Raw genomic sequence first — 15,466 nt, 5'->3', positions numbered from 1 at the left:
TACATATGTTATATGTAAATGTAATAATTATTCAATTGGTTATAAAAAAGTTAATAACCTAGTTCTCTAGTGTAAGTTACAGTCATAGACCTTATACTATATAAGGTCTATGGTTACAGTAAACAATAGCTGTCAAAAATTCCCCAATAGTCCAATGATTAAATATTATTTTCATTTTGTAAACTTTTAACTAATTCTTTTAGACAACTGTTTACAATTTGATTGTGATGACCTCTTTGTATTATCCTCGGTTTCGCCTAAATTGGCTTGATCGTCGTAAATTTCGTTTTTAAGTTTCCATATGGTGGGATGTTTTAGAACAACTGGTTTTGTACGGCAGCAATAACTAATTTGTTAGTTGGTATTACATTGTAATTTGTTAACTAAATTTGTATTTTTGTTTGCTTATGAAATGATTATAACATTTTTTGGGACCTTATTACTGTTAAAATGCATTTTTTATTTACGCAGTATAATATAGATACTACTAAACCTATTTCCTTATTTTCCTCTATTACCAATTAGATATATTAGGATGGGGGCTGAAGTGCAATACATTTTTAATGTAGAATTTCATGATTTTATCTATAGTCTAAACACCTTTTTACTGATTTATGACAATGGCATGCATTAAAAAAAAATCATACCTAAATGTATCTTCAATATGTTAAAATTTCTGTAAAAACAACTTATAAGGAACAAGTAGAGAACCTTGTAACGAGAAATTTTCAACATTTATAAAAATGAACTAAAAAATAAATTTCAATGCATGCGAGTACAAAAGTACAGCTCAAAAAGCGGAAAAATATTTTACAAATTTTACTATGAACTTATAAAAAATACTAGTATAATCATTTATTTTATTAAAAATGTTGAGTACCTAGGTATCTACAGTTATTCATTTTTAAATTACAACAAAATCAAAAATCTATTTAGGAGAAATAACTTAAAATGCTTATAAAGTTATAAAAAATTAATGTGATTTTCCTGGTAACATTTTGTTATAGGCAGAAAAACATTTAATGAGAAATCTTGTATTCAATTCTTAAATCTTGGATATAAAAATAAATTTTTTTATAAATTTCTAACTAAAAATAATAAGCAAAATTTAGTGACTAGAAAATAAATTTTTTTTAAATTTCAGTTTTCCTTAATTTTTTTAATAGGAGTATAGGACGCCACATGCTCGTATGTTGTCTCTGTCTTACAAGTGTGTAACAACTGTAACATAGTAAAGTTTACGCTCAATAGTTCATGTTTAACTCCGTTAGCTTAAAATTTATAGTGAATTGACCATTTATAAAAATTAATGGTAACATTATTATCACATGGAGCATGGAATTTTTATTATATTTTAGTTTTAAAGTTGAGTTATGAATATTGTAAGATAAACAAGCATTTAACAATTTTAAAAATACTTATAACTCATTTTAAAATTAAAATATAATAAAAAACACATGACTGTTCAGTGACAATATATTTTAAAATTTATTCACTATTTAATGTCAATTGATCTATATTATGTGAAAATCTTATATGCCATAAGTTTTTACATACATTTGTGACATACCATATTAGAATTTATGTTATTTATGAAATATATTAAAATAAACACATATTAGGTTGATATGTGTGGAAAGGTATACAATATTTTAGCTATATTACTAATAACTAATAAAACTTTTGATATATTTCCAAATAATAACTTAAGTAAATTATAAAGGTAGTATTGTAGTTAATTTTTAATGTTTAAGTATTATTGAAAAACATAAATGTTTAATCCTTTAAACTTATGATCAAAATATCATATTATTGTAATATAATAAATATTATATGACACACTAAGAAAAACTTTTATGGAGTTCCAAAATAAATGTCACAATTATTTAGGAATAATCACAGTTTTTTTTTTTTTTAAAGCTGTAAACTGTGTAAGCACACCATCAATTAATAAATATTATTTCAAAAAATAATTTAAATTAATAAAATAAGTTCTTATTCTACAGCATAACAATTAGATATGTAAAAACAAAAATAAATAAATAAATAAAATATATAAAATGGTTATACATAATTTTAATATAACAGAATTATTTTCAAACAATTTTTTAAAAGCAACAAATAAACTTGTAAGATATAAGAATCATTCTTTTGAGAAAAAATTAAACATAATTACTTATAACCAATAACTCTGACATATTCTACTTTTTTATGTGTTAATACTAACAAATTATATCAAGTTATTATTTAAGAAAAAAAATTTTATTTTTTTTGTGAAGTATTTTTTAGTTTTCTGTGATATTTTTGATTATAAGAATTATTAGTTGTCACATTCAATCATCAACAAAAATGAGAAAAATAACTACTGTGATATGTAGAAAATACTGTGAAAGGGATTGTTGTATTATTAATGATAGATATTTGATTGGTGAGCTCATGGTGAATATTATCTAAATAATTAAGATTGCTTTGAAGAAATAAATTAGCATTATGGGGATAATGTCAGAGTCTTGAAATGTTGATGTATTTAAATTAAGAAGGTAATATGACAGCCATTGCATTAAAGTAAATTTGATTCAGCAAGAAAAATAATATAATTAATTTCATTCATAACGATTGCACGTGTATGTTCATCAAATTCCCTTAATTTCATTGCAAGTTGTTCGCCAAATAAATCGTAATCATCTTTCACATGTTCAGATGAAATAGTTTCCATGACTTCATATGTATCTTTCATTTGATTTTTAATGGTACCCATACTTATCAATTTGTGTAAACCGTTTTTTCTGACTCCAAGAGATTTGAAAATAAATTCTGAAATCAAATTCAACACATTATTATAACAAAAAGTAGGATTTACACATATATGTTCTCATCCCAAGATTTTAACTGGTAAGAGGTAAAAGAGACTAAGCAATGTTAAGAGGGGCTGAACCAAATTGAGAATACAAAATAAGATATGCTTTGTATTTTTAATTTAAAATATTGTCTAAATATAATTCTAATTGATTTTATAAAACTATATATAATATAGAAATATTAGAAATAATAAAATTATCAAACACAGATATTTTAATAAATACTACCAATATAATAATTGATTGTTAGCATTATTTAAATAACGTAAAGAGAATATTGATAAAATATAACAACCTTCTAAAGCTTTTATAAAACTAAAGCCTCAACTCCAAAGTTTAGAACATAATGCAAAAAATTTGATTTTGTTTGCCTAAAAAGTGGTACAAATGTCACTTAGTCACTTATGCTAGTCAATATTATATTAAAAAAACATTTGAATTATACTACACAGAACTAAATTACAACCAAAAATTAACAACTTAAATATAATGAAGTGTATTTTTTAAATATAATTTTATTATTATTATTATTAACATAAAGGCTTCAATTACAAAGATTATTAGCCTAAAATTACAAAATGTTAAATATAATTGTTTAACAGTATTTATAATTATTAAATACTGTTGTAAAGAAGTGATTCTTAACCTGTGATCCGCAGCCCTGCAACACTCAAGTCCGAGTTCCGCAACACTATATTGTCTTCTGATTGTATACACACACACACACACACACACACACACACACACACACACATACATACAATACACATATGTGTTTCAGTGTTTGTATAGTCTTATTGTCTTTTATAAATATTATAAATATACATAGACACATAAAATATGCATAATCAAATAAGGTTCTGATACCAATTATTCCCACTACATACCTAAAAAGCTTTTCTGTTCTAGTGTAAATTAAGAATAAGTACACCAGTTTCAAGTATTGAGCTTGAAATATTACAACTTGAATAAATTTGTTTAATTAAATAATATCTTTTTTTTTGTAAACTCATAGTCCGCGGATTCAATTATTTTTACACGAGTACAACAAAGATTAAAAACAACCGCTTCTATATTATTATATTTATGAAAAACAATTTAAATACTTCTGTTGGTATCAAATATACCACAGAAGAAATAATAGCAAATATAGTACATACCTGTTATTGAATATTATGTGCAGGCTTAAAAACTCAAAAATCAAAAGTTGAAGTATGTAATGCTAAATAATTTTTAAAGAACGAATGCTTAATGGACCAATCGTAGTCTAATCGTGCGTGTGTATCATAGGTAATAATATAGATATAATTCTATATTATCTATGATGAGGATATTGAGAATAGCTAGACTTATGAAATAGACAAATACAAGTACCTACTACCTACTAGTAAGTTCTCCCGGAGGGTGATAAGAAATGTGATTATTAGATTATTATCATATCAATATATAATCATGACATCGTGATAAGCATAAAGCATGTCATAAAGAGTGATAAAATTGATGGAATTATAATATTATTATCACAGAATAGATGAAATAGATGTTATTCTAATGTCAGCCTCAGCACCTGCATTGCCGTCATTGCGCGGGAACTTACTATTTAATCGTCATCACTTTTGAATATTCATAATTCATATTTGAATGTTGAATATTTCAATTTAGGACTTTAAATTTCTCTTCAATATTGATAAAATATTAAAACAAGTTGGGGGAAGTCGTTTAAACAAACATTGTTATGTGTTTATTAAATAGGTATACTATGAATTAATTATGGATATAAAAATGAGTAGACAATGTATGTATATTACTATATTGTGTGGTATTATTAATGAAATGATGAATAAAGGGAAAATAACAGATGAAAACATTTGAAAAAATTAAATGAATATAAAATTCACATTTGCATTTCATTGATTAATTTTTGTAATACGTATTAACTTATAACTTTAAATAATTTAGAATATTTTGTTTTGATAAAAATGATGGAAATGTATCTTTGATCAATTTTTTTTCAATACTGTGCGATACTGTACTGCTCCGTACGATATAACGATAGCGTTGTGCCGTTGTCTACCGGCGTTATACTGGACTTATAGTTTTGCACTTGGTGAACCGTCAAACTTTAACTTGCTCTCGTTTACTGACGTATAACTGCACAATTTTTTTGTGTATTTATTTTTCTAATTTTTTTATATAGCATTTCATTATTTTTAAAAAGCTAAAAACGATTTATTTTTTTCTTGTGACAGGGTGACAAGGTGATCATACGATTTTGATTCATTTCCTGAACTACTGAAGATATATTATCCTAAAAACCGACAATGTTATAATAATAATAATAACAATCATAAGTTCATTGAAAAAACAAAAATTGAAATATTAAAATCCTTATTCAAAACTATTAAACCCTGACTGTCCAAGTGGCCATAAGCCCCACAGTTTTGTCAGGCACATACATAATGAGAAGTGATCGTTTAAAGGATATAATTACGTTGTTCTTTATTTATATCGTTTTGAGTAGTTTTAACATAATGTGATCAATCACCTACACGTACAGATGTGTATTTGTATTGCCATGTACTAGGTGCATTGATCAAAATAAAAAATAAACTATTCACCAGATCGGTCGGTGATAAGTTTTCTAGATTTGACTTACACTTACTCGTACACTATTATATAATCGTTGACCCTTGAATTTAAGTACTTAGGTACTTGAAACGTTGAAAATCTCGAGTAGTTGCTAGAGTATATATTGCTGGACTTGACTTGGACATTTGTTAGTGGTTACAATAATTACGTACTCGGAATGACAATCGACTCGAAGTTCATTGGCCAAAAATAATAAAAACATCATCATTCAGAGAATTAAAAAAAGAGATTGTAGATAATCTATTATAAATTCTAATACCTATTTTGTCTAAATTTTTTACTAATTTCACTATATTATCTCCGTACAATAAATCTTTAAATACTTGTAGTCCCACGTCATGTTTAGAAATTTTAGCATGAAGTTTAACTTATGAACTTTTCCGTGGTAGTGTGGTGACAGCATGTATTCGCAGGTTTACCTTTTTCTTTTTAAAAGACGAAGTATTAGGATATTGATATATTTCTGTAATACAGTATTGTATGAAATATATTCAGGCATCAGGCTCATCGGTTTATTCTATCATTATTGTTTGTTTCTTTGAATTATTGTCGTGATACTTTTCTCACATTTTTTAAATTTATATTTATATTTTTTTGATATAATCGTTCTTTTATACTTATTAATTTAGAATAAACACTATAATGTCATGATAGATATTGAATATAATATAGGAATACCTAATACCTATTGGTTCTTATATATTAATATTTATTTATAAAAATAACAAGACTAAAACAATAACCTATAACGACAAAAGGGTGTAGGTACACACACGTCCACAGTACCTTTACCTGTAGGTACCTAACTTGTAAAACAACTTGCAAATAACTGAAATAAAATTAGTCTCTTATATTTTTTAATTACAGGTGGGCTACCTGTTGACGGGTACCTACGTTTGTTGATTTCTGGCTACTCTGTCCGCGAATCGTGAAAATAGTGAAGTTTTCTCAACGCAATTTCAGCCAGTGGGTACCGCCATGTCAAAAGTCCTTGAAAATATCGCCGAACATGTCCATGCTGGCGTCGTAAAACAGTCTGCCGTGTTTCGCTTCAAAGTTGCTGGTGTCGACGGTGTCGCTGATTACCGGCACGTAAGGTGGCGTCACACTCCTGTCGAACGCCGCACACCAGTCCATGTCACCGAACCACCTGTGCTTCTTGATGTCCCGGATGCCGTTCGCCAGGTTACCGTACCGCCTAGTCACGTCCACCTTGAGGATGTTCCGCAACAGGTTGATCACGTCTCCCGAGAAGCCCGACGGGCAACTGTACGTGCCGGTCACAATGTTACTAAACAGTTTCCCAGTGTTACGATCTATGAACGGCGAACGGCTAGCCAACATCTCGTACAGCAGAACCCCGAGCGACCAATAGTCGACCGCTTTTCCGTATCCTGCAGCGGAACGGCGACGACGACCACAAAATAATACGCGTTACTGCATATACGGTTTATATCATATATATATATATATATATATATTACTATATTATTAGAGTAATATTTTAGGTACAACGAATCTAAAATCAAAATTTTGCATAAATGATTTCGTGGGGAGACTGATTAATTGATCACATCGCGGTATATTATTTTATTATACTTTTTAAAATGATAACGGTTTTAAATTTAAATTGATCACTTTTGATTTTCAGAATGGCTTTTAAAACTTTTTTCAAATTTTAATTTTGAAATTAGGTTTAAGGTAGAGTACCTAATGGTCCTAATGAAAATGTTTTTTGTCATTTTTAACTTAATAAAAATATTATGTTTTTATAGTAACATTTTGAAATGATAATTAAAACTATCTTTTGTATAATTTATCAAATCAACCTGAAATTTTGTAGACGGAGGTATTTAATTATTAATTATTAATAATATGATTGTATGATTAATTGTTGTTTTGATTATTTAAACGAAGAGATTTGAAAAATTTTATAACGTTCAGCATATTATAACAAAATAAAATTAATGATTACCAATATGTATATGATATATTATATATAGATAGTATAAAACTACAAAATAATTTATATTATTTTTATATTTAATAGATATATCGGACCCACTGAATTTATAATATACCCACACACACAGTTAAGTTGTTACTTGTTAGTTGTTACTTCTTACTTATTACAAAACTGTGTATGTATGCCTATCAACTACATTAAAGCGCAGGGCACTTGTTTTGAAAGGATAAATAACAAAATAGATAATTACTAATTAGTTGTCAAAATCAAATCAAAAAATCTGAATAATATTTGTCCACTATGTTTTTGTTGTTTAAAATCATAATAATAGGTAGGTTAATATTTAGCATTATATTTCATGAAGACATGTTGTCTATGTAATATATCAGTGATGAGTGATATAGGTATGCCATATATTGTAGGTATTCGTATATTGTATATAATATATACACATTTTGTACGAGAAGAGGAATCATCACAACAAACGTTGTGTGGAAAAATAGGAGTGACGTCAAATTATTTAGATAGCTCTACAACAAAAAAAGATGAATATATTATGAATGAAAAAATAATTTCAGGTGTGAATCAAGCACCCCAATATTCTGCTATCGACTAATATGAACGTTTGATAGTGAATTATAGTCATATAGATCTATACTAAGATTAAGATATTGCAACTAAGTACCTACTCATCACAATAATTGGACAATAATTCAATTTTTTATATGTTACAAATACAAAATCATAAGAGTGCCTACCTACCTTAATTCACAATTTAAAACTAAATTTTTTCGTTAAGTTGATTTAAGTTTTTGACGTTCATAAAATATCCTATATTAGTATAGTACATATGTAAAAAACAAAATAGTGTGTGGACAATGAACCAATAAAGTATGTGGGTTTTCATCTATTGACCTTTTTGAAATAGAAATCGAAATCATAAGTGTGCGTGGTTTTGGATGCAATACTGTTTAAATTTGTTTGATAGTTTATTATTCGACGTTCCTATAGGAGTAAATTTTTAAAAAATAACCGGGAAAGTGGATGTCGCTCTGCTGTACAGTAGGTTACAAGTGGGTTACTGTAATGGGGAACGGTAAACTCCTGCAAATGTAGTGTAATCTCCTACAAAAGATAGTGTTAACTCCTACAAAAATATCAGTCTTGCAATATATTAACATAAAATAAAAATGGTTTGAAAAATATAATAAAAATGTTAATAAAACAATAATCATTATCATTTACGTTTAAAACAAAATTTTTAAAATATAATAAAAGTGTTAATAAAATAATAGTCATAATCATTTAATCCTAAAACAAAATATTATGTTTGAAAAAATAATAAAAATGATAATAAGACTTTACTACTACAGTCATAAGTATTTAATCCTAAAACAAAAATTGTTTTAAAAATATAATAAAACAATAGTAATAATCACATACGTTTGAAATAAAAAAATTCTATGTAGGAGATTACAATATCTTTGATTTTCAGGTAAAAATTTTAAAAGGTTATTAGTGTAGGAGTTTACATTTGGCCACTGTAATGGATGGAATTAAATTTGAATTCAATGATATTATATCATTGTATACGAAAAACGATTCTGAGCGACGACGGTTTATCTGTCTAGGATATATTATAGATTATTAAAAATTTTCAAATCTTTAATTTAAAATAACATTTTTTTATGAATTTCTAGCATAAAATAATTTGAACATTGCCGTAATTTTTACGTATTTAGTCAAAATTTGAACTTTAAATGCTTATAAACAAAAATTGTGACTATTTATTTCTTTTGTTTTTCAACAGTTATTGTGAAAATATGTTAGGAGCCTTGTATTAAATTTTCAAGCTTTTCTACCTAACAAATACATTTTTATCGATATTTATAGAAAATAAAACTAAAAAAGTTGAAAAATTAAAATGTCAGTAAACAGCTCAAAACAAATCAAAATATTTTGAAAATTTTATAAAATATATAAAATGCCTATATAAACATTCAGTGAAAATTTCAAGTATCTGCGGTCATTTATTTTAGAGTTACACCAAAATAAGAAAATCACTGAATGTGAAATCCAGTGAAAATCCAATGTTGTAAAAATTTAAATTTCAAATGCTCATAAAAATGTAATTTGAATTTCCGGTGGACTTTTTTATTTGTGATAAAGTTTGAAAAACTTATAAGGAATATTGTATTAAATTTTTAAATCTTAGATTTAAAAAGAAAACTTTTTATGAATTTCTAGCTTAAAATAATTCGTGAATTTTCGTGATTTTTACGTATGTTATCAAAATTCAAACTTTGAATGCTTTATAAAAAAAAATTGTGACTACCTATGAATTTTTTTATTTTTCAACTGCTATATTGTAACAATATGTTAAGAGCCTTGTATTAAATTTTCAAGCTTTTCTGCCTAACAAATAAATTTTTATCGATATTAATTTAAAAAAAACTAATAATGATCGAAAATTGCAAATACTTATGAATAGTTCAACTTAAGTCGAACATTTTTGAAAATTGCATGGTGGATAGAATATACTTATATATTCGGTGAATCCATCAAAAAACAAAGTCGATCTTGTCGAAAACTGATTGTGCGTAAAATTTCCCGTTTTTCCCTTAATTTTTAGTTTGTTTTTCTCGATTATTTACTTTTGACCCCCCCCCCCCCCAAAGTACCAACTAGATTCACTTTCTGATCGAACGAGGTACTGAAGTCAAAAATCGAAGCACTTTTACTGCCCCAAAACGTGATGACAGACACAAATAAAAACACACATCATCATGGTAAAATCAATACATTCATCGCTCCGCTCAGAATCTAAAAGCCATTAAGGTTATAAACCCTTTATAATACACATCTCTGGTATACATCATAAATGGATATATGATATATATATCAAGGTTTTTATATTTATACTATAACAACAATAACCTTGGTGTTGTACCCGTGCATAAGTGCATTCACGGTATAATACTTGTAGAGCATATAATATACCCGTATTATATCTACATTAATAGCTAAATAAATAAATGGATAATAGTTTATTATGTCTTACCTCGTCTGAGTATGATTTCTGGTGCCAAATATTCGGCAGTACCACAAAACGTGAACGTACGACCCTTAACGTGTTTACAAAACCCAAAGTCTGCGAGTTGAGCATGCCCGTTAACGTCGATTAGTACATTTTCTGGTTTGATATCACGATGCACCAAGTTTAACTTGTGCAGATATTCAACGGCCAGAAGAACTTCTGAAAAATAAAATCGTGCTTTGCTCTCGTCCATCGATCCGTGACGTTTCATGTATGTGTGCATGTTACCGCCGCATACGAATGGCATGACAAAGTAAATGAAACTGTGGTCTTGGTAGAAATACTCGAGACGAATGACAAACGGAAAATTGATGGACTCCAAAATTCGTTTCTCATTAAGCATTCTCTGCACCTGGTGTAATATTATACGCATATATTCAGTGCCTGCAGAGTTAAAGGGTAACGCAGGGGCCGGAGTTCCCTTCTTTTAAAAATTAATATTTTGACGTAGATATCTTTATTTTATAAATGCATTATGTCCTGATCAATAAGAAATTTAAATACCTGGATAGGTACGAAAATTCTATAATATTTTTGCATCCCCTTCTATTTATTTTCCAATTCAGGCACTGCAAATATCATGATATTTAATAATATAATAAACCTAATGTTATAGCAGTATAGCTTATATTAGTAAATTATATTATAAATATTAAATACTTTATACAGGCACCTATACATATTGTATAGAAAAGCGTGTTATAGCTCTCATCATTGTTGGTCTGACACATTGGCCCATGGATTAGATTTTTTAAGGGGTCCTATAATAAACAGTCTTAGAAAAGTAATAAAAAATTGAGCCAAAATCTAAATATTACGTAAAATTAAATATTTCTATAAAAGTATAAACAGATAGTTCCTACTTCTGATAGCTTATATATAGACCAGGAACACACCAACCAAATAGAAAGTTGACGAGACCCTAAATAAAAATAAAAAAACATTAAAAATATTATTAAAAACTTAATAAACTACAAATCTTCTAATGATGAGTGTGTAGAATTTAATTAAATCACATCCAAGTATTATTTAATTATTAGGTGTCCTTTAGTTCTTTGTCTTTATACATAGGTATTTATTGTTATGATGTATTGATGTTTAGCTAATATTGTTACTTATTATGGAATATAATATTGTATATTTTAAGTACAATATGTAGGAGGGTAGGACGTGGGTAGTTATGGATATTTCCATGGGTGGATAGGCATACCGGGTAACTGGGAATTTCCCGGTGGGTCCCCCTTCGTATTTCAGTAATGGGGCCCTTTAATATCATAAATATATTATTAAATTCTTTTTCATATGGGGCCCCTTTTTTAAATTTTCCGGTAGGCCAAAAATGGCCTATCCATCCATGGATATTTCATTGTATTATACAAAGGGAATTTAGGTTCGGTAATTATAAAAGCAAAAAATAGTCAACTCCAATATCGATACTTGTAGTATTGAAAAATACTTACATTATGACTTTTGACTATTTTCTTTTTGGCAATTACTTTTGTAGCGTAAACAGTACCAGTTCCATTGTGAATTGCTAATGCAACAGAGCCGAAAGACCCTTCATCTAATATGGTTGACACACGAAAGTCCGACGCATTAGCTGGTGGAAAATTATTTTCAGTAAAGTAAATATCATTAAAATCTTGTCTTTTTTGGTCCCAGAATTCGGTAAGGCCACATGAAGATATTTTATTGATCAACATATCATTTCTGTCTTTGTTTGGTCTTAATGATAAATTATTACCCATAGCTTTGTCGAGAAAATAAACTTAATTGTGTGGAATAAAATAAAAGGGTAAGTATAAGTACATTATACTACATTAGTATTTTGTACAAAACACAAAATACAAATTAATAGATTGTTTGACTTAACTGTTACTAAGTAATTTATGTTTTTACTGCGCAGTAAACATGTTGTGTCGAGTAAATTATTATATAAATAATCAATTATAAATCAAAAATTATAATTACTCATTTAATAATAAATTTAGAACCGGCATTTATAGGTTCAGGTAATAGGTACACTGTACAGAACAGCTGATTCTCGATGCTCGATAGGTACCTATGTACTACAATATCATAGACTACGCACTACTACAGATTCGTTGTGGTGGATGAAAACAGCATATTTTTAAATAATACAGAATCGGCTCTAGCTTTATCAGCACTCGGTGCAAGTATTATTTCAGCGCCTTTCACCCTTTTTTAAACGTACAAACAGGCAACCGCGCCCCCCTCGATTTTGGCGCCTCTGTGCTGTCACACACGTTGATCGGATCTAAAGCTGGCCCTGAAATAATATAACAATATTCTATCGAATTATCGTAGATAAAAAACAAACGGTACGCTTTGTAGCCGGCTGGCGGCTGCGTTATTGACTATAATTTCTATTACTATTTTAGAATTTATTTTTGCATAACTATGAGTTTTGACGATCGTTCTTATCAGAACGATACGAATCGATCGTCGGTAGCAGTTGGATTATTACGAGATTATGACCTGAGAACAATTATTATTTATTACCTACTTTTTATACAATAAGTTTTTTTGGTTGTCATTTGTCAAATATATACGTCTAGTCGTCTAGAAGTTGGTATCGGTTCCCGTAGACGAACTTTATCGATATACTCCGTTTTTAATTGTTATCTTCCGTTTAAATACCTCTCTCAGTCTCCCCTTGACCCTTTCATTATAACAATATATAGGTACATCAACTGATTTAGAATAACAAAATATAATTTTAGGTTTATTATCGTATTATTTATGTTAATATATTTTATAATTTTAAATAACCAAAACCTGAAAAACTACAATCATAATTCAAAAATCTTGTTAAATTACTTACAACTTACAAGTTACAACCAAACTGCACGACTACATAATTCGATTATTCGACCGGCCATCGGGAAATTTTCCGATCTACCGATCCACCCTTGATACATCGTTTCGTATTATTTTCAACTATAGAGTCTACAGCTTTTGCTTTGCAAGAAATACTAGTTCATTGCCGTTTTAAATAGATTCATCAATAGCATGTTATGACTGTGGTAAAAATGCGATTTTTCTGTAGGTTAGGTTAATCGATTTTTTTGACCATCAGAATAAATGTTTGCACTTTCCTCATCTTTCACTGCTAAGTGCTATGCAATCATTGAAGCTTTATCTCTTATTTCAAACCTTGCCTCCAATAAATACTTAATTGCTTCTGATTCAATGTCTTGTTTACAAGCACTAATGTCTAATCCTTTTGACTCTCACCTGTCCTCTCTAATCCATATTATTAAATCAATCATCCTAAAACTCCATCAACCCAATTAGTCCATACAATTTCTTTGGGTTCCAAGCCATATCGGTGTACATGGGAACGAAGTCGCCGACAATCTACGTCCAATTTAATATGTCCCGCTCTCATCCAACTCCCCCGTACCGATTTCATTCCAATTTTACGGTGTCATATATCTAACCTCTGGTCCACATACTGGTCAAACCTCTCAGCTGAGTTTGCCACCAGATACAAAAACATCGTACCAAATGTTCTTAACAAAACAAAGTTTAACAACCTCAATTTACCAAGATTTGGTATCATACAATTCAATCGCCTACGTTCTGGTCACACATTACTACCTGCTCACTCGCACAAATAAGGACTTTATGACTCCCCACTCTGTATTTCATACATCTATACATCCCAACGAAAGTGTTTGCGATCTCCCTCATCTTCTCCTTGATTGCCCTTCTCTGCAAGCGATGAAACGCGCTATTTTATTTTATTCTCTTAATTCCATCAATGTTCCTCTCAATCTTTCCTCCATCCTCAACTCCAATTCGGAAATAGTAACAAATATATAAATTAATTTTATTTTGGAGGCTGGTTTCATAATATGATTTCTTTACTTACTTTAATTTTTAATTTTTTTTTTTTTTTTACTGTAATTATTTACTTATTATTTATTTATTTTATTTTTATTTTTATTTTTTTCCCCATATGATTAAATCTTTATACATATTTTAATATTGTAGTCTATACTCTATAGAACTGTTATCTTGTTATGTCGTTCTAATAATTGTTGAGCTGTAATATTGAAACTAGCTATTAAAAAAAAAAATGTTTGCACTACACTTATTCATAATACAACGCCACGTATTTTCATTTTTTTTTTTTTAAGTTGTGTGATGTTTAAAAAATTTAAATAACATAATAGGTACTAGCAGTTCTTTACCTTTATCACTCAACATGAATGATACATTTTCACTCATATTATGACTTAATATACATACAGTATATACACGGATATAGGCAGATGTTTCGAATAATATGAACAAAACGTTTAAGAGAAATTACCAGATGTACATTATTTTAATTTCTGAATATAATTACAACTATACCAAGTTAAAATACGTCCAAAACCATAATAAAGTTTTCTGTTTTATTTTTATCAGTAATTAAAAGTCATTGATTAATGAAAAAATAAACATAAAAGTCATGAATTTAGATGTCAGTTTCATCGATAAGCCATCATACATTTATAAATTATTATTATTTATTAATGTAGACACCAGTGCACCACACAATAAAGCAGTTTAAACTTTAAACAACATCGATTATATAAATAGTAAATACACTTAATACATATTATATATATATATATATATATATATATATTCTAACAATCACAGAGTAATTTTTTTACCGTAGGTATATGAACTAACATACGCAACTATTTTTTGCCATGTGTCTACTATCTTGTAGGTATCAAAAATATAACTTATTCTGCCGGGTAGGAACAAACATACATACCTCTATCTACTATGTTTAGGATGATAATTGATAGAATATGTATATATATACTATATATACCAAAGCGACCAAGATTTGTCAAAAAATTACATTATTGA

The 15,466-nt window shown here is 28.2% G+C and overlaps 1 protein-coding gene and 1 long non-coding RNA gene across 2 annotated transcripts; both read right to left on the bottom strand.

Moving 5' to 3' along the window:
* Positions 1 to 2,056: 2,056 nt before the first annotated feature.
* Positions 2,057 to 4,331, bottom strand: LOC149055884 (uncharacterized). Its single transcript, XR_016191497.1, has 2 exons — positions 4,019 to 4,331; positions 2,057 to 2,814 (listed from the first exon to the last, which is right to left on the bottom strand). It is a non-coding gene; the product is annotated as an uncharacterized LOC149055884 (long non-coding RNA).
* Positions 4,332 to 6,378: 2,047 nt separating this feature from the next.
* On the bottom strand, positions 6,379 to 12,318 carry LOC107173985 (cAMP-dependent protein kinase catalytic subunit beta-like). The gene is made up of 3 exons (XM_015524770.2): positions 12,031 to 12,318; positions 10,535 to 10,922; positions 6,379 to 6,901 (listed from the first exon to the last, which is right to left on the bottom strand). Exons 1-3 carry the CDS (start codon positions 12,316 to 12,318, stop codon positions 6,489 to 6,491), a joined length of 1,089 nt encoding a protein of 362 aa, XP_015380256.1. The 3' UTR covers positions 6,379 to 6,488.
* Positions 12,319 to 15,466: the final 3,148 nt, after the last annotated feature.

Source organism: Diuraphis noxia, unplaced genomic scaffold, assembly GCF_037042655.1.
Source record: "Diuraphis noxia isolate RWA-SAM2 unplaced genomic scaffold, SU_Dnox_SAM2 contig0004, whole genome shotgun sequence".
In the NCBI taxonomy this organism is placed as follows: domain Eukaryota; kingdom Metazoa; phylum Arthropoda; class Insecta; order Hemiptera; family Aphididae; genus Diuraphis; species Diuraphis noxia.
The sequence above is the reverse complement of the archived record's forward strand: the minus strand, read 5'-3'. Positions and strand labels throughout refer to the sequence as shown.